This window comes from Diceros bicornis, chromosome 2 (genome assembly GCF_020826845.1).
Source record: "Diceros bicornis minor isolate mBicDic1 chromosome 2, mDicBic1.mat.cur, whole genome shotgun sequence".
In the NCBI taxonomy this organism is placed as follows: Eukaryota; Metazoa; Chordata; class Mammalia; order Perissodactyla; family Rhinocerotidae; genus Diceros; species Diceros bicornis.
In genome coordinates, this window is record NC_080741.1 from 67,523,206 (window position 1) to 67,547,941 (window position 24,736).

Here is a 24,736-nt window from a genome sequence, read left to right on the forward strand (position 1 = left end):
TCTCCAGCATAGCAGAATCCCCAAAACTAATCATTTGTTCAACAAATACTTGGAAGTCTATGTGCTGGACACCACCAGCCGCCGCATGGCTTATAAATAAACCAGAGAACCGATAAACCTAGAGACACAAAAATACAAGTTCACTTGTAGTCTTGGGGTAACGGATAGGGGATAGGGAGAGAAGATGGCTTAATTTACGGCAGTATGTCAGAAAAGGTTAAACAGAAAAATAAAATGCACAGGGAAGGTCGTATGTAAGTTGGGATGTATGTATCAGCAGGTGGGGCTGCCTTGGCTCAAAACCCTTATTGGTAGTAACACGTTTCTTACCCACGCAGAGGGCTCTCCTGCCCACATCATCAGCCCAAGCGCTGTGAAATCATTTCAATTCTCCGCACCTCACCTCCGAGGCATCACTCCCCTCCCGTAAGCCCCTTGGATCAATGTTTCATCCGCTACATTCCAGCGAATCACTGATCCTTCTCCTTCATTCTTTGGGTCTAGGCTCACAGAACATTTCCCGCACCTTTATTCCATTATTTCCATTCTATTATTTTCCCCGTTGTCTGTTTCCTACTTCCCAAGACATTAAAGAAAAGCCCACTCCTAAAGGGTATGTAAGCCAATTTCCTTTTCTACAACTGCCAGGGCCCCTTTAATCATGAAATATCAGGAAAGACCTACAAACCAAAATCTCCCTTCCACTTTTACCAGTCCCATGGAATCTGGGTCTTTTTATTTGCCTGCAGAATAGTACATCAAAAGAAGAGGGGATGGGGGGGCTGCCATGATTAAAAGATTGCAGCTCAAGGACACAACCAAATGGTTAGATGCCTGACTTAACTACTGGCCATTAATTAAATGCAAAATAGTAGCATTAATGCAAAATGAGACGAGCAACACTATATTGGGCTTCTTTTTTCTGCACAATGAACACCCCTGGTTCCCCCCACCCCCATCCTGCTGCATTTTCGAGGTGTTTGGGACCAGATGAGCAAGGAAGCAGCGTGCTGTTAATCAACTCGCACTCATCTGCGTGTGCCGCTGCATTCGGAGAGAATTAATAACGGGTTTAGCTGAAAACCGGGAGAACCAAGGTGCCATCGGCTCCCGTTCAAGTGCTCCCAGATTCATGGCGTTTTTTTTAAGCCCCAAGGGATCAAACCCAGCTTTTCTTCTGTTAGAGCCTGAAAATTGGAAAGCCCTAAGAATACTCTCTCTGGGCTTCAGCAAACCACTAGAGATGAACAAAGTCAGAGGAAAAGACTCTCGGTTCTCTGATGTTTTCCTCTGGGTACACGTTAAACCACTTGTGGGTCTCACTTTGGGGGTTCAAGGTATTCATCCAGGTTCCTAAGGCAGGGTGGCTGCAGGGAAAGGTGTGACTGAAGGCACTGGGGGAAGGAACCCTGCCCCCAAATATTTCCCCAGCCAGACTATTAGAGATCAACTCTTAGAAGGATTTGTCTGTCCTAGAGGAATTACCATGGGAGACTTTCAGCTGCTCAGTCATTCATTTAAACGGCCCTAATGACACTCATTTTGAATAACCACCACCAAAATAAATAATAAAAAATACAATGGCTGCTTATATCTAATGAAAACTTCCTGAAACATACATTTCCTATCTAATTATCATCTGATATCTTCTGTTTTACAGACGAGGATGTCTGAAAGGGCTGACATTATTTGCCCAGGGTTGCACAGAGAGTCAGGACTAAAGCCAAGATTTAAATCCAGGTGAGTGACTCCAGGACCCAACTTTCTAAAGGCCACCCAGTTCTGCCACTTTCAGACCTGGTGACCGAGCGGGGCTGCAAAATAAAGCTGGCCATCAGGGAACAGAATAGAAGGCACCGGGAAGGCAGCAGCAGCAGCTGGGGCAGGAAAGAGCCCAGGAAGAGGGAACAAGATAACCTGGAAGGGACAGAGAAAGGCTGACAAAGACAAAGCTTGTTTTATTTAGCAGAATGGCTATGAGCAGGGCCGTTGAAGCCAGACCGCCTGGGTTCAAATTCCAGCTGAAGTCATGAGCTGCTGGCGTTCAGTTTACAGTGCGGTTCCTCACTCGCCCTCTCTCGGCATGAGGTCCTACAGAATGGTGACCATTTGGAGAAATCAATGTTACTAATCTGACCAATGTTTGAAAGACATTCTCAATGAGACACAGAAACAAATTCAAGCTCTGTAAGTTACTAGCTGTATGACCCTGGCAAGATGCTTCATCACTCTGTTCCTCAGTTTCCTCATCTGTAAAATGATGACAATAATCCTACTCACCCCAATTAAATGGGCTAATGCAAGCAAAGGATTTCAAATAGTGCTTAGCACATGATAAGTGCTATAGAAGTGTTAACTATGTTTTATTCTTATTATCGAACAATTCTGGCAAGAAATAGCTCTGGCTCATTCGGTCTGAAAAAAACAAGGCTATGCAACAGAAACAAGTATGTACGTCTACCAAAAACATGTATGAGAATGTCCATAGCAGCCTAACGCATAGTAGCCAAAACCTAGACAACACCCAAATGTTCAAAACTAGAATGGATAAGAGTGGCCTATTAATACAATGAAATACTACACAGCAGTGAAGAACTACTGCTACATGCAACAGCAGACATAATGTTGACCAAAAAACTCAGACAGGAAAGAATACATACGGTATGTTTCCATTTATATAAAGCTATAGAAAAGGGAAAACTATGCTCTGCTGGCAGAGGGAGACTAGTGGTCACCTGAGAGGAGTGGTATGACTAGGAGCGGGGACAAGGGACCCATCTGGGTGCTGCCAATTCTGCATGCTATCTGAGTAGCGGTTTCATGGATGTGTATGCATGTGCAAATTCACTAAGCTCTAACGGTTAAGATTTGGGCACTTTATTATAAGTTATGCCTCAATTTTTAAAAATTAACAAAAAGTACTGAGTCAGTATGGTACATGTGATTTTATGTGCAAAGATAAATTTTTTCCATTTTAGTAATTAATGGTTTTAAAGGTTATTTAAGTAGTGATGCATTTAGCCTGTATTTGATTAATCAGAACATCAAACTCATTATTTCACAGATATTGTTTAAGATGAGACTGAATAGAAGTCTATTTCAAGAAAAATATGGTAAAAACAAACCACGAGGGGCCAGCCGGTGCCATAGCGGTTAGGTACACACGCTCCGCTTCAGCAGCCTGGGGTTTGCGGGTTCGGATCCCAGGTGTGGATCTACACGGCTCATCAAGCCATGCTGTGGCAGGTAGTGTCCCACATATAAAATAGAGGAAGATTGGCACAGATGTTAGCTCAGGGCTAATCTTCCTCACCAAAACAAATAACAATAATAACATGAAGGCAGTGTGTGAATGACTGAAATTTGAAAATCACTAGACTATGGAGCAGTGCATGCCTCAGCCAGGGAGGGGAGTCAAACGGGCCTTTATTCTAGTCCAGGGGTGGACAAATTACACCAAGGACCAAAGCCAGCCCACTGTCTGTTTTTTGTACAACCAGTAAACTAAGAATGGTTTTTAGATTTTTAAATGGTTGGGGGAAATCAAAAAAGATAATATTTCTTGACACATGAAAATTATATGAAATTCAAATTCCAATGTCCCTAAGTGGTGTGTTATTAGACCATCACCCTGCTCATTCATTTACATATTGTCTCTGGCTCTTCTCCCACTACAACGGCAGAACTGAGTAGCTCTAACAAAGACCATGTGGCCCACAAAGCCTAAAATCTTTACTACGTGGCCATTCAGAGAAAAAGTTTGCTGATCTCAGCTCTAGCAGATAACTTCCACCTTTGCCACGGATGCTGCCCCATCAAGTCACATACTCCTCTAATCCTTCCTCATTGAGAAGCTGTTCTTGAAAACCGACCGTGTTTAGCTCCTTGGCTCCAAATTTTGACTTTGTAAAGCTCACAGTATGTGTCCGAGCTCTGAGTTCTGACCCAATGGTAACCAGAGCCTATCAGAAGATCCTCGCCACAAAAGACAATACAACCACAAACTATCACGAGCGAACATTATGAATTTCTTGTATCACACTGTAAAATTGTCCATTTTTTTCTGGAATGTTTACTGTGCCCTCGGGTTAGTTCTTGCTTAAAAGCCAACCAACTCTTCTGTTTTCAAGCCATTTGTGTATCTTTAAAGTATAAACATTTAAGGCTGTTGTTGGAAATCTACCAACAGAAAATAATTGGGATACGAACTGGCTGATAAGAAACAGTGACAGAAGATGAATTTTCCCACCTCTTCACTTTATGCAAAATAGGGATTTGAGAAATACATAGAGGAAGAAAGAAACTTAGAGGAAGTTCTATCCTTATTCAATAAATATTGAATTGATCAAGATACGCTGAATTTATCTGCTCATCTCCTTAGATTTTAAGTGACTATTTCCCTATCTGCAAAAGCAATAACTGTTTTTGACAGACAAGTTCAAATCTACCCAGGTGAATGTGTACTTTTGGAAATAGAGTAAATACCTTGCAATTGTGAGAAATTCTTTCTTGTGGAATGCTGTTTAAGAAAAGGTGTGAGGTTCCTACGGGCTCTGTCTAATGTTAATCATTTATGAAATACTGTGGTTCAGAGCTCAGCAATTGGAGTCATTTCAGGCAGTAAATATACATTTCCTGTCAAAACACATCAAACGAATAGGACTTCAATTTATTTGAGAATGAGTTGTAACTAACTTCAATACTGGCAATTTGGAGAATTCTCGGATGGCTTTTAACAACCTTGGCAGTCTTCTTCACTTCTTGCCCCCAAAGCACAGAGTATCTCCGTTTGACTCTCCCCAGAAATGACTCTGAGTATCTATCTGTGTCATATTCATCCCTCCAGTTTCAAATCTGTTCTTTAGTTTGCCTTCCCATCACTCAGGTTTTCCAGAACTAAAGCTATGTCTACACATAACTCCCACCATTCTGGATTTACAGACTGTACGTCCTTCTACCACATTATGAATTCATTAAGGGTTGGGTTCTGACCTTACTTGTCACTGCATTCTGCCTGTATCATTTCATCTCACTGCATGTAACAATGACATAGAAAATAAAGGCTTCAACACAAAATGGCTTGCTCTTTTACAAAAATTAAGTCCAATGGTAGACTTAGTCCAATGGTAGACCTGACTTGCCAGGTTCAGGCAGGTACTTCAGCTCCACAGAATCATCAGGGCCTCAGGCTGCTTCTACCTTCCTGCTTTGCCTTCTTCCCATCTGCGTTTCACCCTCAAGGTCACCTCATAGGACAAGATAGCTAATGGAGCACCAACTACTACATCACATTCCAGGACTTAAGAGATTCACAAAGGGCTCCACTCTCAATTTTAGGAGGACTCCCCAGAAATATCCCCCACCCAACAATTCTCCATATATCTCACATGGCCACCCTAGTGCCAGAAACATCGTAAAACAGTCCCTTTTCTGTACTGCATATACCTGGCTAGAAATCAGGGTTCCATTACAAAGGGAGGGGGAAGGATGGATATTATGCAGGCAACCAGCATCTCTTCCACAACTCTGAATTGTATATATCCACCTTATATACATGGACCATCAGAGATTAAATAAATGAACGAAATGTAGATTCTCCAACATGGCGCCTTCTATCACTTCAAGGAAGCTCCCAAAAGATTCCACTCCAACATACACCACTAGACGTATTTCTTCCCAGATTGGACATTTCTCCTCAGATTGGTCAGTATTGCATCCTCCCTCATCATGTTTACATAATAACAGATTTCAGAGGTAATTAGTACCTCAAGTGCACTTATTATGAGACTAAGGTGTTCCGTGGTTTGAGGTTTTGTTTTCTGTGAAATTTAATTATAAAACCATGGGTATTTCTATCGCATCCAAACTCAAGAGCAGATCGGAGCCCTCCACCCCTGTGTGTCAATGTGGAAAAGACTGAAAGCTCAGAGAAACGATGGCATTTACCGAGGATCAGATGAGAAGGCAGAAGCCCAACTCTGAATTCAACACCTCTGAGTTTTCACTCTGATGCCCAGCCTTACAGAAGATCACTACAGGATGGCAGAAGGCACATGGCTTCTGGCAGAATTTCAGGAATAATGACAACGTGCATTTATACACTGAGCTGCAGTTTACAAAGCACTTCCACATAGTCAGCAAGTGGAAACTCCCACCAACGCTTTATAGGAGGCCAGTGTGCTGTTGCTCTGAGTAGGTAAGGGACATACGTACCAGAGATAACATTTGAGACTTACAGGATGAGAAGGAGCCAGACAAAAAAGAGACGGAAAAAAATTGAGGATGCACGTTCCACGAAAAGGAACATCAAGTATAGAGCCACTGAAGAAGGAATGAGTTTAGTGGATTCTAGGAAATGAGAGATGGCCAGTGTGGTTACAGGAGAGTAAGCACAGGGGAGAGGGCTCAGACGATATCAGAGAGAAAATAAGACACTGGCAGCTGCCATCTTTTGACCCTACTTCTAATACAACTGCTACTTTTCCTACAACCAAATGCATTTTCAACATGGGAATCTTATCTATCTTCTGTCTGTCTCCACCACCCCCACTCAATCTACTTCTCAAACTGTCTTTCAAGAACAGAAAAAGAAGGTATTTTTTTAATAGCAGACTATGCCTAACTTTAAAATATTGCAGAATTATACAACTCCATTTGCTTTAAAAGCAAATTTTCCACAAACTCCCTTTAACCAGTGCTTTCAAATTATAACTCAATTCGTGTATTTTTAAAAATAAGATATACATACAAATACACAGGGTCCTATTTCTTATATATCTAAAGTAAACCTTCAAAACATCCCTCTGCAACAAGAGAATTCCAAACCCCTGCCATAGTATTTATGCCTGGTAGGCCCTCAATTTCACTGGTTCCTTGGCCTGTAACTTGGAAGGTCCACTGCTTCAAATAGTTAGAGGAAAAGAAAAACATTTTTTTTAATATCTTGGCATCCATCAACCGGCATTTTCAAGGGCAAGAAAACGGCGGCGCCCAAGGAGCTGTCTGAGGTGCTTAAGGTTAATGGCTGTATTTACATAGCCATCAATTCACCTTACAAAGAACTGCCCCAGTAGGACCATGCGGCTCCCATCAGGCAGCCCAGCCAGGGCGGAACAGACAGGAGTCTCTAATCGAGGGAAGGAAAATGCCTGAGAAATCTAAATGACACCGTCTTGTTTTCATGGCATTATTTATCTATTTTCAGTGAAAGAGTCTTGGGCCTCTTATTCAACAAAACAGACTACACTGCCATCTCTCAATGAGTCACTTTCTAAAACATTTTGGGACCGAAGTACAACAGTAGCTGTACCTCCTATGATGGTTTATATCTTCCACCTGCACTGTCCAAAATGGTAGCCACTACACACATGTGGCTATTTAAATGTAAAGCTAAATTAATTAAAATTAAATAAAATTTAAAATTCAGTTCCTTGGTCACAATAGCCACATTTCAAGAGCTTAACAGTCACCTGTGGCTTAGTGGCTGCCACAGTGGACAGCACAGATTTTACAACATTTCCCTCATCGCAGAAAGTTCTATTGGAACTTAAGAGATTGTTTATCTGTTCTGGAGTTTATATATCTTAATTCCAAGAGAACATAATGATGAAAGAGACTTTCTGCAGTCCCCACGTGTTCCAGACGCATTGTCGAGCAGTTTGAGGCTCTAAAACTCCCCCTCTGACCTGGCGATTCCACTTCTACTCCAGAAAAACATTAGCACATAGCTACAAAGAGATGTGTCATTATGAGAGAGCATCAAACAGTAAATACTGCCTTTCAATGTCAGGCATGAATTTGTTCAAGAATGTTCTCACAATACTCTCTGAAATAGAAAAAAATGGGAAAATCTGAATGCCCATCTGTAGGGAACAGCTAAATAAAATGTAGTACATCCATAATGGAAGATCAATGGCAGCTGAAGAAATGAACAAGAGCTATGTTATGTATCAGCATGGATAGATCTCAAAGACAACAGAAAGTGAACAATGCAAATTACTGAACCAGCGTATACATAGTATGTTACTATCTAAGTGAAAAAATTCACACACAATACTATGTATTTAGTAAACATACATAATTTACAGGACAATAAATAGAAAAGATGTTTGATGTTTCCACATTATACTTTTTAGATAAAGTTAAATGCTAGATATGCTTCCTCCCTCTGCTGATCACTGAGCATTGACCAATCAACTTCAAATGGGCAGAGAGAGTCCACCAGGACACCATCAGTCCATTCCTCCTCTTCATGTTTGGATTTCTTTGAGACATGATGTATATTAAATATTTTAAATACGTGCAGAAGGATATAAGCCAAACTCTTAAAAGTATTTGGACAGGGAGGGATAGAAATGGGTTGGAGAGATAGTTAAAGGTGATCTATGCTCTTTTTATCTTACTCTAATTTTCTTTTACTTTTTTTTACAACTTGCATGTTACCAGTGGGGCTTCCACCAAGTCACTGTGATCTGTATTACGACTCGTGGCATCACCGTCCATATGATACAAAGCCAGCCGGCAGAGAATACCATCCACCCGCACCAGGATCTACAGTGAATCAAATGCCATGTTTTTTTTAAGTGGACATTTGTACTTAAAAAAAAAATTAGGGCAATTTCGTTGTTTGGATGCTTCTGCTGTTCAGTCTTCCATGTAAGCTATCTTCTTTCGTGCCCTAGTCTGCCACTCAACTTGGAAGCCTCATCTTCTAACTGTCTGGAGTTGAGTGCTGGAGCGGGGACAAAGGGCAAAACGGCAGGCAGCCAGGGAGGAGAGCTGTAGCATCTTGACAGTTGGGCAGAGATGACCAAAGTGAAAACTGGCCAAAGGGACAACAGTGACTGACAGGACCCAAGGAAATGTTAGTACAAACCTAGTCATAAGCAATACACCACAGTTCCACAAACCAGCCATCTAATTAAAACACAGCTCTGGAGACGGAGGAGGTTAAATGACTGACTCAGCCCATCCACGCTTCTTAGGGGTTGCCAATTCTTACCTTCCTGACAACACCCACACATTTCTATAAGTCAGACTATCTCTAAAAAATCTTACAAAACCCCAATTTTTAAAAATGAGTAAGGATTACAAAAAAAATAAAGTTCTTTACATTTGTTTTTCATTCAGAAGCGATTTTGGTTTACAAACTTTAAATGTTTTTTAATAGTGCAAGACAAAGTAAAATCCACTGAAAGCTTCTCATTTAGGCAAACACAGAAGATAACTTATTCCTCCAAGTGGCAGGAGAACGCAACAAGCCAGGTATCTGTGCAAAAACTTTCCATACCCCCTCAAGTCCTATAACTCTATCTACCACTCCATCTTCCAGTCCTGGCTAAATCTTCAATTCTTCCCAGAACGGATGAAATCTTAAATCCACATCAGCTTTTAACATCTGCTGAGTCTTAACTCCACAGGAACAAAAACGAAATTCCTGTATGTTACCTGTCGTTAGGATTACAATTTAAATCAGACCCAAAAGTACATGTAAATAGAAGCTTCATTTTTTTTCCTGGTCAATATAGACATCAGCCAGATGACAGAAGTAGGCAATATGCTGGTTATGTGCTTCATGCATCAAAATTGCCTCAACATCCATTTAAACAACGATACAATTCTTCTTTTTACAGTCCTCAACTACAGAAAATGCATCTTACGCTCTAAAAGAAACTCGGGAACATTATCAAATTCAGTTTCTCATACATAATACTGATCCCACAAACAACTAATTTGTATTTTTGGCTCAGTAATTTAAATCAATCTTCAGAATCACACTATTTAGACCAGCTTATCAGTGTATTACAAAATGAGCAACTCACAACCTAATCAAAATGACCTTGTTTTATGAAAATCTCCATATTAAAAATTTTTAACTCTGGAAGATGAGCTGTAAAAAGAAGTGTTGAACAAAATGTGGTCCAAGGCTTGTCAGCAAGGAGCTCGTCAGAAACACAAATTCTCAGGTTCCATATCAGACTGACTGAACCAGTAGTTCTGGGGGTGAGGCCTGGGAATCCGTGTTTTAACAAAGCCCTCCAGATAATTCTTATGCACTGATCAAAGTGATAATATTAAGAATTGCAATAATAGTGGAATTGAGGGACAAGCAGACCACACAAGATTGATAATATATGATAAACTTTAAAAATCCAGAATTTGCAGAGGACAAAAAAAAAACTGCAATCCCCTAAAATCCTACATTCATCTCCCCTCATTACTTACTTATAAGTAAATGAGGACCATGAAACTCGTACATGGATGTAGTCAACTGCTTGTAAGTTCATGTCTATTTATGCTACGGTTCAGAAATATTTGCACATCAAATCAGAATTTGAGTTTACACTTGGGATCTTGAGTCTTTTGTAAACGCGAAGAGAGTAAATTCGGAATCAAAATGTCTTGAAGAAATAGAGTTTTCTAGGAATCTTGCCAGTCCTTTTTCTCAGGGTGACCTTAACTTTCAGACTTGAAGAGTATTCTCCTTTCCTGACTAATACTTCCGTAGGATCATTAGTGTACTTTGTTCGGGAATATATCAGGACAAGCTGACTTTTCCCTGCTGTCAAGAACACCAGAGCTTGCTACTCCGTCGTAAAAGGGTGACCCAATATGCCAGGCCAGGATCAATGGCAATTACTGGTCCTCTCTGCTCCCCGTGCTCACCCATGACGAAGGTGAGCAGGAAGGAAAGGAAAACTGCCATTTTCCTTTTAAATAACACAGAACCTTGCAAATGAGCTACACACATCTGACTTAGGATTCCAAGAGGAACCCCCCTAGATACAGGCTTATTTCTAGGCCTTTAGAATCAAATTAGAATACCCCGTCAGACGCCTATTTGTGCAAACGTTAATTTCAAGTGTATTTAAATGTCTTCGCATCTTGCTTGTGCTCATCACATCAAGCAGAGCCGCTTCTACTGGGTAATCACAATAATGAATAAACATGGCGTGCTTATAAAGGACTTGGCACCACAAAACTGATCAATTGTTAATTCTATAAATGACTAAACGTGCCTTCCTTTGCAATGACTCCATTAAGCTGTGTTTTTTGGTGGGAAAGATGCCCATGTCCTCTGCGCACCATCTCTGTAAAGTAAAACTACAGTCATCACTCAGACCCTACCTAAGGCTTATCTTGGTCTCCATTATTTCCTTGTACTGTCTCAACCCACCACCACCCTCCACCTCCAATGAGAAGCAAAAATTGGCATGGCATTTTAAAAACCGTGGGCTGCCTGGTTATTAACTGCCAGAGGATTTGAGGCAGCACTAATATTAACAGCCAAAATAACCACACTGTATATTTATTGGCCTCTTACTATTTGGATAAAATACCAATTTCACAATGAGTGTTTGACCCACGGAAACTCCATGTCTCAATTAAATTCCTCAGTGTGGCAGGATGAGGACTTTCAGAGCTTCTCTTTGGAATAAACGTGTTTGTTATTTATTTCTTATCCCCCACCATACCTGAGCCAAATGGATGAGGAGTTCAGTCAATCTTTCTTGAATTGAAAGAATGAATGATCTGTTGAGAGCTTTACTCTACCACACTGCCTGGGTTCAAATCGCGCCTCCACCACAAGCTACCTGTGTGGCTCCATCCCAACGTGCCTCACGTTCCTCGTGCACAGAAGGGAGATGATGACTATCTACCTTGTAGGGCTTGGAGGAAGATTAAATGAGATAGTGTGTAAAAATGCTTAGTGCAGTAAAATCATACAGCCTCTTTGGAAAATAGTATAGCAGTTCCTCAAAAAATTAAAAATAGAATTACCATCTGATCCCGCAATTCCACTTCTGAGTATACACCCCAAAAGACTTGACAGCAGAGACTCAAACAGATATTTGTATATCCATGTGCATAGCAGCATTATTCACAATAGCCAATAGCCAAAATACATTCCACTGTATGTGAAGCCAATACACATACAATGGAATATTACCCAGCCTTAAAAAGGAAGGAAATTCTGACACACACTAAAACACTGAACCTTGAAGACATTATGCTAAGTGAAATAAGCCAGTCACAAAAGGACAAATATTGTATGATTCCACTTATATAAGGTACCTAGAGCAGTTCAATTCCTAGGGACAGAAAGTAGAATGGTGATTGCCAGGGTCTGGAGGGAGCGGGAAAGGCGAGTCGTCGTTTAATGGGTACAGAGTTTCAGTTTTGCAAGATGAAGAGAGTTCTGTGAATGGATGGAGGTGATGACAGCATAACAATGTGAATGTACTTAATGCCACTGAACTGTACACTTAAAAATGGTTAAGTAGGGGCTGGCTGGCCTGGTGGCGTAGTGGCTAAGTTCACACTCCACTTCAGCAGCCCAAGGTTTGCAGGTTCAGATCCTGGGTGCAGACCTACACACTGCTCATCCAGCCATGCTGTGGTGGCATCCCACATACAAAACAGAGAAAGACTGGCACAGATGTTAGCTCAGGGACAATCTTCCTCAAGCAAAAAAAGAGGAAGACTGGCAACAGATGTTAGCTCACGGTCAATCTTCCTCACCAAAAAAATATGGTTAAGTAGGTAAATTTTATGTTATTTGTATTTTACTACAATTTTTAAAAAACAGCGCAATACCCAGCAACATCCTTATTCAACGAACAACAGCTATTGTTGCTACTATAAATTTTTTGAAAGATCAACAAAGCAAATATTTAACAAACATTCCCTGATGTAAAAAATGGCAAATACCCACAGAAAACTCTAGTGAAAGAGACATTTGCTGTCTAACATCCAATTCCATGTAAATGTCTCCTTGACCACCTCCACCCCCAATGGTATTAGGAGGCCTTACTGGGGATGTTTAAGCTAGCTTCCCAAATCTCCTCAGCTGTGCATCAGGCCCTAGGCATTGAGGTGAGTGGAAATTCAGCACATAAAGAGAACGAGATTGGTACCAAGGGACAGACTCACAGCCATTCCCCAGCTTGCTTAACAGAGCTCTGTGTCCTGAGCAGACCCGATGGTCCGCAAAGAGCAGGAGAGAGTGCAAAGAAGATGCGAGTCTTATCCTGGGAGAGCTGGGCCCATGGTAACCAATTTTATGGCTCTTTTGATTTCTGTCTGTGGATGTGTGTGTGTGTGTGTGTGTGTGTGTGTGTGTGCTGAGAAGGAATTAATCCAAAAATATAGATGAAGAAAGCTGTGTGTCTCCAATGTGAAGCCGGGTTGCATAATCAGTTCTGAAAGCAGAGAAAAGGTAACAGATGTTTACATTACAATCTGGCTGCTTCTGGAAGAGCTGCCAAATGATTTAAATAGTAAGGAAGATTGCAGGCCCTGGAGATTTGTTGCCCCCACTGACACATGCAGAGAATTCACCTCAATAATATTTTCTTTGGATGGCCTTAATTAAACACCCCACTATAAGAAATATTTTTAGCTTTCAAGCTACTTAAAATCTTAAACTGTACACCAATAGCAAAGGTAGAACTGAAGGACTTATTCCAATACTGACATTATGAAACTTGCTGTCTTTGGCAAAGAGGAATGCATTAAAAACAAACTCAAGGAGCCGGCCGGGTGGTGCAAGCAGTTAAGTGCGTGCGCTCCACTGCGGCGGCCCGGGGTTCGCTGGTTCGGATCCGGGCGAGCACTGACACACTGCTTGGCAGGCCATGCTGTGGCAGCGTCCCATATAAAGTGGAGGAAGATGGGCACCAATGTTAGCCCAGGGCCAGTCTTCCTCAACTAAAAAAAAAAAAGAGAGAGAGGAGGATTGGCAGATGTTAGCACAGGGCTGATATCCTCACCAAAAAAAAAAAAAGAAACTCAAAATTCCTTTTAACTTTTGGGTGTTTTATGACTAACATTAAGATGAATTTTAAATAGAATAACATACAGCCATGAACAAAAATGACATGTAGCTCTTTCACTGATTTCTCATCCTTCCCAGAATGGCTCCAGAGCATATCAGAGTCTCATAGGAATGCACGGAAAATGGTCACCACTGCACAGGAGGTCTCCACAATCAAAGGGATTTCATGTGACCACAGGCACGTCAGCCTCCTTCACCAGCCACGGGTTCACCAAAGGCCCTCCAGTGGCCCTTTGCCAAGTAAACAAACGCAGGACATAGATTATATGATATATGACCCCATTTACCTAAAACGATTTCGTCTGAATGTCTGTATGTAGATAAAAGCAGAGGGAGGGAATTGGAAATATATTTACTGAAATATGAAAAGGAATTGTCTCCATGGCAGAATTGGGTTCGTTTTTCACTTTCCTGTTTATACTCTTCTATAGTGTTCGAATTTTCTGCCCCAAACATGTATTATCTTTATAAATTAAAAAAGAAGAAAGAAATCGTCAAAACGGAAGCTTAGAGTGATTAAAAGAATCTTGGCTTATGCATGAGACCTGGGTTCCTGTCTAGAAAAAAACAGATGGGACACTAGATAAGCTATTTCACTACTCTGAACCCAAAATGGTGCACTAGAGCAGGGTTTCTCAACCTCAGCACCTGTGAAATTTTGAGTCGGATAATTCTTGATTGTGGGGTCTGTCCTGTGCATAACAGGATATTTGGCAGCATCCCCGGCCTCTACCCACTAGAGACCCACCCAATCCTGCCCCAAGTTGTAACCACCCAAAATGTCTCCAGACATTGCCCAGTGTCCCCTGGGAGCAAAATTGCCCCCAGTTGAGAACTACCACACTAGATGACCTTTAAGCTTCTTTCTTGCTGGAAACCTTCTTTGATCATTTTAGAATCTGTATCTCAAGTCTGAGGCTTTCAGCCCAATGATTCATAGGAGGTACCTATGGTATACCAAGCACTCGTCAATATTTTCAAGATTCATTAAGCAAAGAATGATATGAAAATGAGTAAAATAAAGAAATAAAACCATGAATGTTCAGAGAAAACTTTAAGCAGAAGGCATAGATTTGAAACTAAGAGAATCCAAGCAGATGGCCATTAAAAAAAGTAATAATGATAACTCTAGCTGTTGACAGTTCCACGTTTAGTTAAGAAAATTGAAATGCTGCAGAAAAACGTTCAATTGCTTTCTAATTTGGAATGAACTTATAGTACTAACAAAGCCAAAATAGAGTATTTTGTGTGCAATGCCATATCTTTATTTAAAAAAAAAAAAAAGCCTAGTGTTTTATCTTTACATTATAAGAAATATAAGGATATCTTCGTATCTTTCTAAAAGGCATATTTCAGTCTTCTGCACTAACAATATTAAACACAATTTCATAAAAGGAGACAAATTATCCACATCTTTACTATCTTTTTATCTTTCTAAATACAGCATCTTTTTATTTGCCATTTTATCAACAAGAACCCCCTAATATCTGACACTACCATACTTCTGAATTAAAGTTATTTATGCTCATGCCAATGACTTGCTACTGTAAGATCCTGACATCTTTTGAATTAAAAAGTGACTAAAAAAGGTTCAACGTTGTTTTACATTTACGACTCTTTGAAAACCAGTAGTTCATCCATATAGAGAAAGCCATCTATTAACCAGAATGTGTCACTAGCATCAACAGCCTACACCTGGCACACGCTAAATAGTCAACAAATGTAGGATGCCATTCTCATTATTTGCAACCATGCCAGGAAATAGGGTTTTATTCCAACCATTAGTTTGGTTTTACAGCAACTAAAAAGCACAAAGTATGAAAGAGGAGACTATCACACAATTAATATTCTGAGTTCACTTTCACTAGTAAATCTTAAATCATTACCTAAAACTGCCTTGTCATCATTTTAACATCCGTGTCTTTTCCCATGTGTTCAGATAGGTCCAAATTGAGTCACTCTACCCAATCCTCTTCCGCCGCTGGCTCCCCTTTAAATGTCTCCTCTGGAACTGCAGATACTGTGACAGCCACTGGAAGCTAGCTGATGCATAAGGTTGTCACATCCATGAGCTGGGTTCAACTAGTGCAATGTTCTAATACACTGAGCCTTGACAGTGAAAGAAAAGGATGTGGTGCTCCTCTAGAGAGAGGGCTAAAATGGAGGGTCCCACCACATCACAAGAGCCGTTCCCCGCAGGTCTTTATTGGAAAAGGCACTGGGCTAGGAGTGAGAACCCCGGGATTTTCATCTCAGTTCTTTTTATACCATAACGATTCAAGTCAACACCTCCTACCCTTGATCTTCTAGAAAACTGAACTCTGAGATACTTTCCAGATTTAAAATTCTGCAAGCCTTTGAGTCTTTCTTTAAACCAGATTGCTCAATTAAATTTATGTTTAAAAAAAAACACAAGAGCCCTTTTAACTGACTTTATGGGGGGAAATGGATTTAACTTGAATGGCAACTGTAAAACAGGAAGAGTTATTTTTATTTTTTCAACAAATATCAAATAGACGGGAAGCCAAAGTTAATTTTATCTTGTGAGAGGTGGGTTGCTGGAGATCACAAACTGAGTGGGGTATTATTACAAGGTGCAACTGCATACAAAGGCTGAAGCTGACATCTATAAGTAAGGGCTGCCTAGGACCCAAGTGAGCTTTTTCTAATAACATTTTCAAAACAAATAATTCTGAAATGATTAATGTGGCCAAGATCACTTCACCAATCCCTTTATGGACATCTTTTTCCCACTGCCTGTCCTCCATCCTCAATCCGGAATCTTCTTAACAAATTAGAATAAAGCACATTGAATGATCTCCCCGTCATCTATGACTGGCTTCAGGACCTGAAGTCATTTTGCTAATCCCAGCAGATTTATATCCAACACCTGATGAAACACACACGTACACAAACAAATTAGTCCATCATCTATATGTTCCATCTATCTCGAGGACAGAAAAAAAAATCAAAAGGCTAGTCCCTTTACTATGACATCTCTCCATATACATAAAGAAATAGAGCCAGAATGCAGGGTGAAAAACTCACAAAGAGGAAGAAGGCATAAAAGGAAAAATGTACTTATGCAAATACTAAAGAGATCTATAAAACTGCAATCTGAGAATTTTCTTATTAAGCTAAGCTTCTTAGTATAGAAATCCCCAAAACTCTCCAACCGGGCAGCTAATTGAGAGTTAAGAAGAGCCAAAAAGACTTCCCTCTTTTTCTCATTCATCATAGGCAGTATAGAAACCCTTGCTCAATATGATAATGTGACTTTTGTCAATGCATGTTCAAATCAGATAGAGGATTGGCTGATGATGATGTCATACCCATGGGTTAATCCTCAGTGAATGCAGTTTTAATATCATATGCATCAACACATAATTTACATAACAAAGTATTATATTAAGTATAACAATAAATGAGCTGTGCAGATAAAAGCAGCTATTAGAGAAAGGCTATGTGCCACTGAAAAGGAAGTGGGGGGACGAAGCAAAGACTTTTTTTTTTTAAACTAAATGGAACTAGGTCATCAAACAATACACATCTCTAAAAAGAGCAAAAAATGAATATTGAAATTCAAGTGACCTAGAACATTCTAGTACTAGAAATATGGAAAGCTTGCCTCCAATGGAAAATATTCAATAATCAAGCAGAGATATTTGTAGGTGTTTTTGTGTGTTGGGGAAGAAGTAAAAAAATTAAAGTCATTCAAAAATCAGTAAATTGGCAGCCACTGCTTTTCTGGGAAGGGCAACTTTCCTATCTTTTAACAGGGAAAATTGGCCAAGGCAAATCATGACTTAAAACCTTATAATAAATTTTAAAGTGTCAAAGGGTAGTTAGGATGGTACAGAGGGTAGAGAGCAAAGTCATGCAAAGCAGAACAATGAGACAGAAGAACTGAGGAAGGAAACCTTGAAATAGAGCTTTCAGCTGTGAGAATATTGATCAAGAAACATCCACACTTACAAAGAAAGCTTTTTGCACAAATGAGCAATGCCAACTCCCACGGTCAGTTTGGGAGGACATAAGTCATCGTTAGTCATAATGAGTCTGAAAACTGCTCACACGCTGCCTTATTAAGAGCTGTGTTTCCAATCCAAAGGAAGTATTGGGCTTGCACACTGATTTATGACTACAAACTTGGCAGAAATGCTTCTCACTGTAAAAGCCACTGTGAGCTGTTGAAGAATTCTTCAAGTCATACATCTGTTATCAAATGACTGAGTGGAAAACACTCATTATATTGTGAAATGGATTTACCTAAATTATTTTAGCCCCTTTTTTTTTAAATCAGGCCCTGCCTGAACTGGGCTCAGACACACAGACAAACTGCCTTCACCTCCTCACCCCTCAGAGAGTGGTCTGGAGGGGGCCAGTGTGATCAGAAAGCTAAGCCATCAACGTGGGCAAGTTTGGGTGTCTGAGTCTGAAGGTGGGGGGCTTCGGGTTGTTGTGGACAATCCCTGTACCAAGGATATTAGAGAAAGAACCAGACTAAGGCTTCCAACACGCCCATCCCCACACACCGGGATCACTTATCACATCACATCAACCTTGCTCCTCTTGGAGGGAGGGCCATTGAAATGTTAAAGAGGAAAAGAGTAGACGGACACAGAGGCTTCACGGGAGGGGTATCCTTAAATCTTGGTGGGGCATGGGCACATGGGTAGGTCTGTGAGTCCATGAACCTGTGCATACACATCTTGCTGGGGAGTTGATTCAAAGCTTGGCTAAGGCTCTCAGAGGGCTCCTTGGCGCCCCTAAATCAGTTAAATGATACCGATTCGGGAGAAAAAAGCACCAGTGGCACCGTGTCTGGCCTGGGCTGCCTCCCTAGGAGCGGGATACCAGTCTTTCCACTTCCCATCCTCCCCAAGGATGAGCTCATGGCTTAGGGTTAAAGATGCCCTCCCTTCCAGGAGTGGATTGACATGGCAAATGATGCAAGAGAAGGTCTGAAAAAGAGGGGAAGAAATGTAGACACGCCGGCTTGGTGGACAAATCCGAGGTACCTAACTTGGGAAGAGACGGAACTTGCAGACCCACTCCAGTTCTCCACTAGGGCGGGAAGCTTTGCGCTCCCAGCTGGAAGACGCGTCCCGGACGCACGCGGCGTTCTTCCAGCAAGAGCCTTGCAACCAGGGGTTCAGGTGTAGGCTAACCTGCTCCCTCCCGCCGGCTCCTACAAGGATCCTGGCTCAGACCCGAGGGATGAAGCTCCAAAGCCGGCTTCTCCAAAACAAGAGCTCGCCCTCCCCCTCCGCATACCAATCCATCAAGTGGCCTCTCCCGCATCCAGGGCAGACACGAACCCCGAAGTTGGAAGCGGCTGCTGCCCCTCTCCAGCCACACATCCTCACTTCGAAGCGCGGCATCCAACTTCGGGGTGCACGCCAACTACGGCACAGGAAGTCACTCCCGCACTCCAAAGGGCCGGGATGAGGGGGGCTGTCCTGAGTCAAATCGGTATCGGCCCGAAAGGCAGCTGCTGCCCACGAGACAGACTGAGCACCGGGTCAAGACCACCCCAACCCCATCTTCCCGTCCCCTCCTTTCCCCTTGCAACCCTTCTTACTCGACTACAGCCGGCAGCCAAGTCGGACCCGCAGCCTCCAGGGCAAGGCACCGATCTCCGCACCGGAGCGGGGGGACGCTCACCGTGCCGCCTCCCCGCGGGCGCCCTGGGATTGGCCCATCACCTCCGCAGACTCTCTGTGAAAGGAAGTTCCCACGTCTCTCCAAAGACAAGCCCGAAACTGCTGCAGGAGAAGCAGCATCTGCCGAAGCGGCCGCTGCGACTCCACTCTAGGCGCCCGTGTCCGTGCGCCCCGTCCAAGGCTGCGCGCAGCTAGCAGTGCCGAGCCGAGCCGAGCCGGGCGAGCGCGCCGGCCGGGAGGGGCCGGGCCCGCCGCGGGCCGCGCTGATTGGCCGGGCGGGCCGGCTGCCCCTGCCCCCGCCGGCCCGGTGGTCCACGTGGGCCGGCCCTCTCCCCGCCCCGCACTCCTGCTCGGTCAGCGCGCCCCCACCGCTCGGCTCCCGGCGCCTCTCCTGAGCGCCGCGCTGTGGCCACCGCTCCGCAGGTGCTGGGGAAAGGTATCCTTTCTGAATACCTGAGAGCCACGTTGAGCCCCGCATGGAGGAGAGGAACTTGGGGTTTACTCTCAATCGAAAACAATCCCCACCCACAGTGAATCCGTCCGAGGACCCAAAGCAGTTTGCAAACAGGCTTTCTTAGCCGCCCTGAGCGTAGCAGACGCATAACTAATCCAGCTTCTTATGTAACTTGCTTACATGGGAGGGGAGGAAAATCCGCACGTATGTCAATACCTGAATACTTTCTTATTTTAAAAATTATAAAAGTACTGCCTAAACTTCTTTGACTTGCACCTCATGCCAAACCCTCTTCGCCTCTCCCTCCCCCAAGTGAAGTAACACTAATAATCGTGACACTTAAATAGTATTCATTTTACAGAGAATACCTCATGTGGTCTCCTATAGATAAGAAAACTGAGGCACAGAGAGGTTAAATAATTTACTGAAGATTACAATTAATCGGTGGTAACTGGGTGTAATTTGAACCCAGAAGTTTGGTTGCAGAATCCATGCTCTTTGATATTCAAAGCGTAGTCTGGAAGAGGCTTCCCCTGAGAACTTGTTAGGAATGCAGACTTGCAAAACCCACCAGGGAATCGGAATCTCATTTTAACAAGATCCCCAGGTGGTTAGTATATGCATAAAGGTAAAGACGCATTGCTCTATACCACTATGCTGTTCACTGTCATTGGCTTGTCTTATAATCTTCTGGTCCTTTTACTCTGCATTGATAGAAAATTATGCGTCATCCCGCCAGTTGCACTCCAAAGTATATTTGCCCTTCTCTGAACCTACTGCTTGAACTAATCTTTGGCAGGTCTCCTGTCTCTGTTCCCCACATCTTTGTTCTATATACACTTACCCCATACCATGTTATTTTGTGTATCATTTAACATTTTCAATCCTTTGCTCTTTTATTATCAAAATTGGGGCTCTGCAGCCAAAGACAGTTGTGTTCCCAAGTTGTCACCAGTCTAAGAGAGAATCAAGCATCAGAGACAGAGGCTTGATCTTTGAGATGTCCCTCAGTACTGAGATTCTATGAAGGACAGGGCAGATCCAAGGAAAACCTGAAACTACATGCAAGGAGATGCCAGAGCTCTCTCCTGACGCCATTCATTCGTTCACTGAATGAAATTGAGGGCCTCCTCTGTGTCAGGCACTGTAACAGGTGCTGGTATATACAGAAGTAAAACAGTAAAAATTCCTTCTCCCGTGGACCTTAACTTCCAGTGAGGAGAGACAGGCAATAAGTGAAGTACAGAGTAGGGTAGAAGGTGTTACAGAGAGAAAGAAAGTGCAGAAAGGGACATGAGAGCTGGGAGGCTGTGATTTTAAACGTAGCAGTCAGGCAGTTCTCACCAAGAAGGTAACAGTTCAACAAAGACTTGCAAGAGCTGAGGGAGCAAGTTATTTAGAAGAACTCCACATGTGTTCACTCACCAAATGTTTATTGATTCTACACTATGGTTCTGGCATGGGTCTGTGCGTTTACTTAAGCCCTGCTGTTTGTCATGTCTCCAAGTTTCCCTGGACTGAAGTTTTCTTGTCCTGGTGGGGGAAAAAAAATGTAAGCAATTTTGTGTGGCTCAACCTAATACCATATTCTCCCATCCTGGATGTTCAGTATTTCTAGGGGTTTCATTGTGTCCCTGAAATTCATATGTTGACATCCTAGCCTCCAATACCTTGGAATGTGACGTTATTTGTAGATAGAGTCTTTACAGAGATAATCAAGTTAAAATGGAGTCCTTACAGTAAGCCCTAATCCAACGTGACTAGTGTCCTTATAAAAAGGGGAAATTTGGAGACAGACATACAGGGAGAACACCCTGTGAAGATGAAGGCAGAAATCGAGGAGATGCTTCTATAAGGCAAGGAATGCCGAAGATTGCAGACAAACTAGCAGAAGAGAAGAGAGGCATGGAATAGATTCTCTCTCTCAGCCCTCAGAGGAACCAACCTTACCAATTTCTTGATCTCAGATGTCCAGCCTCCAGAACTGTGAGACAATAAATTTCTGTTGTTTAGTTTGTGGTACTTTGTTACGGCAGCCCTAGCAAACTAATAAAAGTATGTTTCTATGGTAAAATGGTACAGATAAGCGACTCATCTACAAATTTCCAATGGCCTGATGTCTTTTGTGCAATAGCAAGAATTGAGATTTACTAACCAAATCACCACAAGAAAAGGCAAATTATTAGGGAAAAAAAGGCTAAGTGAGCCCCAATTATTCAATTATTTCTTCATCATCTATTTATCAAATACCTGCTATGTGCCAGGCTCTGGGATATGGTGACAGACAAAGGCAGATGTGGTTCCTGCTGTCATGTGACTTGTGTGTATTGTTATGGGGAGAATTGACACTAAACAAATCAACAAATATATGAACAAGGTAATTTCAGAGCAGAATAAGTGCTTAAAAGAAAATAAAATAAGGCTAGAAGATTAAAAGAATGGGGTATGAGTTTAATTTAGATTGGCTGGCCAGGGAAGGGCCCTAGGAGGTGATGACATTTGAGCCAAGACCTCAATGACAAAAAGCCATCCAGGCCAGGATCTGGCAAAAATTGTTCCAGGCAGAGATAACAATTCCTCTTGTAAGAAAATATCCCTGCCATTCATTATATAACACCCTTCCTTTCTCCCTTTGCCACCGATTTTGCATCTTTTGAGGTTGTGCAAAATCAATCAGTCTGTTTCATAAAAATGGGGTCAAATTTATCTTCTTATGTAAGAACCTGTGAAGGTCGTGCCAACAGGGTTTTTGCGCACACACACAAAACACCTCTTGACGTGCCTCCGTATTTGTAAGTAGTGACGCCACATGACTTGGACATTGTGTTTATTTTCCTCATTTGTATAACATCCAGAAACACTACTGGGTATGTCCTGGTGCTTAATCAATACGCTGATGGCTGACTGTGCCTGCGAAGGAACATTCCAACTCTCCTAGGACTATTTATAAAATCCTCTTTTTATCAAGTGAAGCTTCAGTTTTAAAATTTTTGCAATGTTCATGTACTTTAAATATAATTTTTACTTAGGAGACCAATAAGAATAATAGTTAACATTAATTGGGAGCTTGTGTGTGCCTGACTATGCTAAATGCTTCCCATGGATTATTATCCTCATAACCCTACAAGGTAAATTCTCTTATTTATAACATCCGTTTCACAGATCAGCAAAGTGGGGCTCAAAAGAGGTTAAATAATATGCCCACGATTGAACCCACTATTAAATGGCAGATTTATGCCTCGAGCCAGTCTCTTTAGCTGCGAGGCTTATGCTAGGGTGGGCAAGCAGAAAGCAAAAAGCATTTGTCTATTCCTTTGCATTTGTCTTTGAAATTTTCAAAGCACTGTTTTCTAACTTTTTTTTATTTACGCCAGCCCTCTAGCTTTCAAGTTCACTTTTCTAGCCAGATATTTGCTCTGCTTTCCCTTGCTTCAAACTGGGAACTACAAGAACTTTGATAAATGAAACAACTGATATATTTTTTGTTTTCAGCCTATCTGTTTTTCAGCATCCTCTGAGGAAATGTGAGTGAAGCTTCTTAGAGCTCAGCCTACTTTGACATACATCCGTATCTCAGACATTGACAGCTCCCCAACACAAAGGGGGTCCCTGCCCTCACTCAAATCATAGAGAACATCATGCCCCCTGCCAGACCAAATGCTGTGCGCAATGCACCATGCCAGCTCTGGACCTCTTTACACAGATAGTAATAGATTCTCCTGCCTGAGAGTGAACAACTAAAAAGGGCTTCAGCTGGTCTTTTAGAATCACTTTCTATTCTCGTGGCTTCCCCGCAGTCCTGGTCAGGGAGAAAGCCCAGGGAACTTGCAATGGTGAAAAGATGTGAGGTATCCCTCATTGGATCCCGGATTCCCCAGCCTCACTTAGGAAGTGGGCAGCCGTTTTAGCTGTTAAATGACTTCCTGCCTGGGATGGCTTGGTCAGGCTTGCTTTAAACTTCTGAAACTCAGACGAGGTGTCTGGCCACGCGCTTTGGAAGGCTCAGGTGGGTCTCACTATCCTTCCCTTTGCTGACCACAACTGCTTCAATAATTTATGCCCCTGGAAAAGAACAGCACTTCAGGGCAAATTAGCATAAGCAGGATTTATGAAACCACAGCAGGAGGGCATTTTTAGAGATCACACAAGATCTGTTGCATGGAACAATTCAAGCTAGTTCCAAGCAGGACCAGCCTCAGGAAGAATCATCAAAGAAATAATGTTCCTTTTGGTACCCTTTCTTCTTCCCATTCCTTCCAGCCAACATCTCCCAATGTGGTCATATTGCCCCCAGCTACACAGAAGACTGCGATTGTCATTCATTCATTCACTCTTTCATTGATTCTTTTATTAATTCATTTAAAAATTTTGTTTGTCGAAGAGGTATTTGTACATCCATGTTCATAGTAGCGTTACGCACAATAGCCAAAAGGTAGAAACAACCCAAGTGTCCATGAATGGATAAACAAAATATAGTCTAGACATACAATGTAATATTATCCAGCCTTTAAAAAGAAGGAAATTCTGACACACACTACAAGGATGAACCTTGAAGGCATTATGCTAAATGAAATAAGCCAGTCACAAAAAGACAAATACTGTATAATTCCTCTTATATCAGGTACCTAGAGCAGCCAAATTCATAGAGACAGAAACTAGAATGGTGGTTGCCAGAAGATGGGGGGGAGGGAAGGATAGGGAGTTAGTGTTTAACCGGTACAGAGTTTCAGTTTCACAAGATGAAAAGTTTGGGAGACAGATGGTGGTGATGGTTCCACA

At 42.1% G+C, this 24,736-nt stretch overlaps 1 protein-coding gene across 4 annotated transcripts in view; it reads right to left on the reverse strand.

The window, feature by feature from the left end:
* TAFA4 (TAFA chemokine like family member 4) overlaps positions 1 to 19,669 on the reverse strand; it is a 158,171-nt gene extending 138,502 nt beyond the window's left edge. For 2 of the 4 annotated variants that reach the window (XM_058562691.1, XM_058562673.1), the window contains exon 1: positions 19,422 to 19,573. Coding sequence is in view for 1 of the 4 variants with exons in the window: in XM_058562667.1 (XP_058418650.1) it covers positions 19,505 to 19,623 (119 nt within the window). In the remaining 3 variants the exon portion in view is untranslated. Of the gene's footprint in view, positions 1 to 19,421 lie in introns of all 4 variants that reach the window. The other 2 variants (XM_058562682.1, XM_058562667.1) reach the window with 2 other exon arrangements.
* Between the last annotated feature and the right edge of the window lie 5,067 nt (positions 19,670 to 24,736).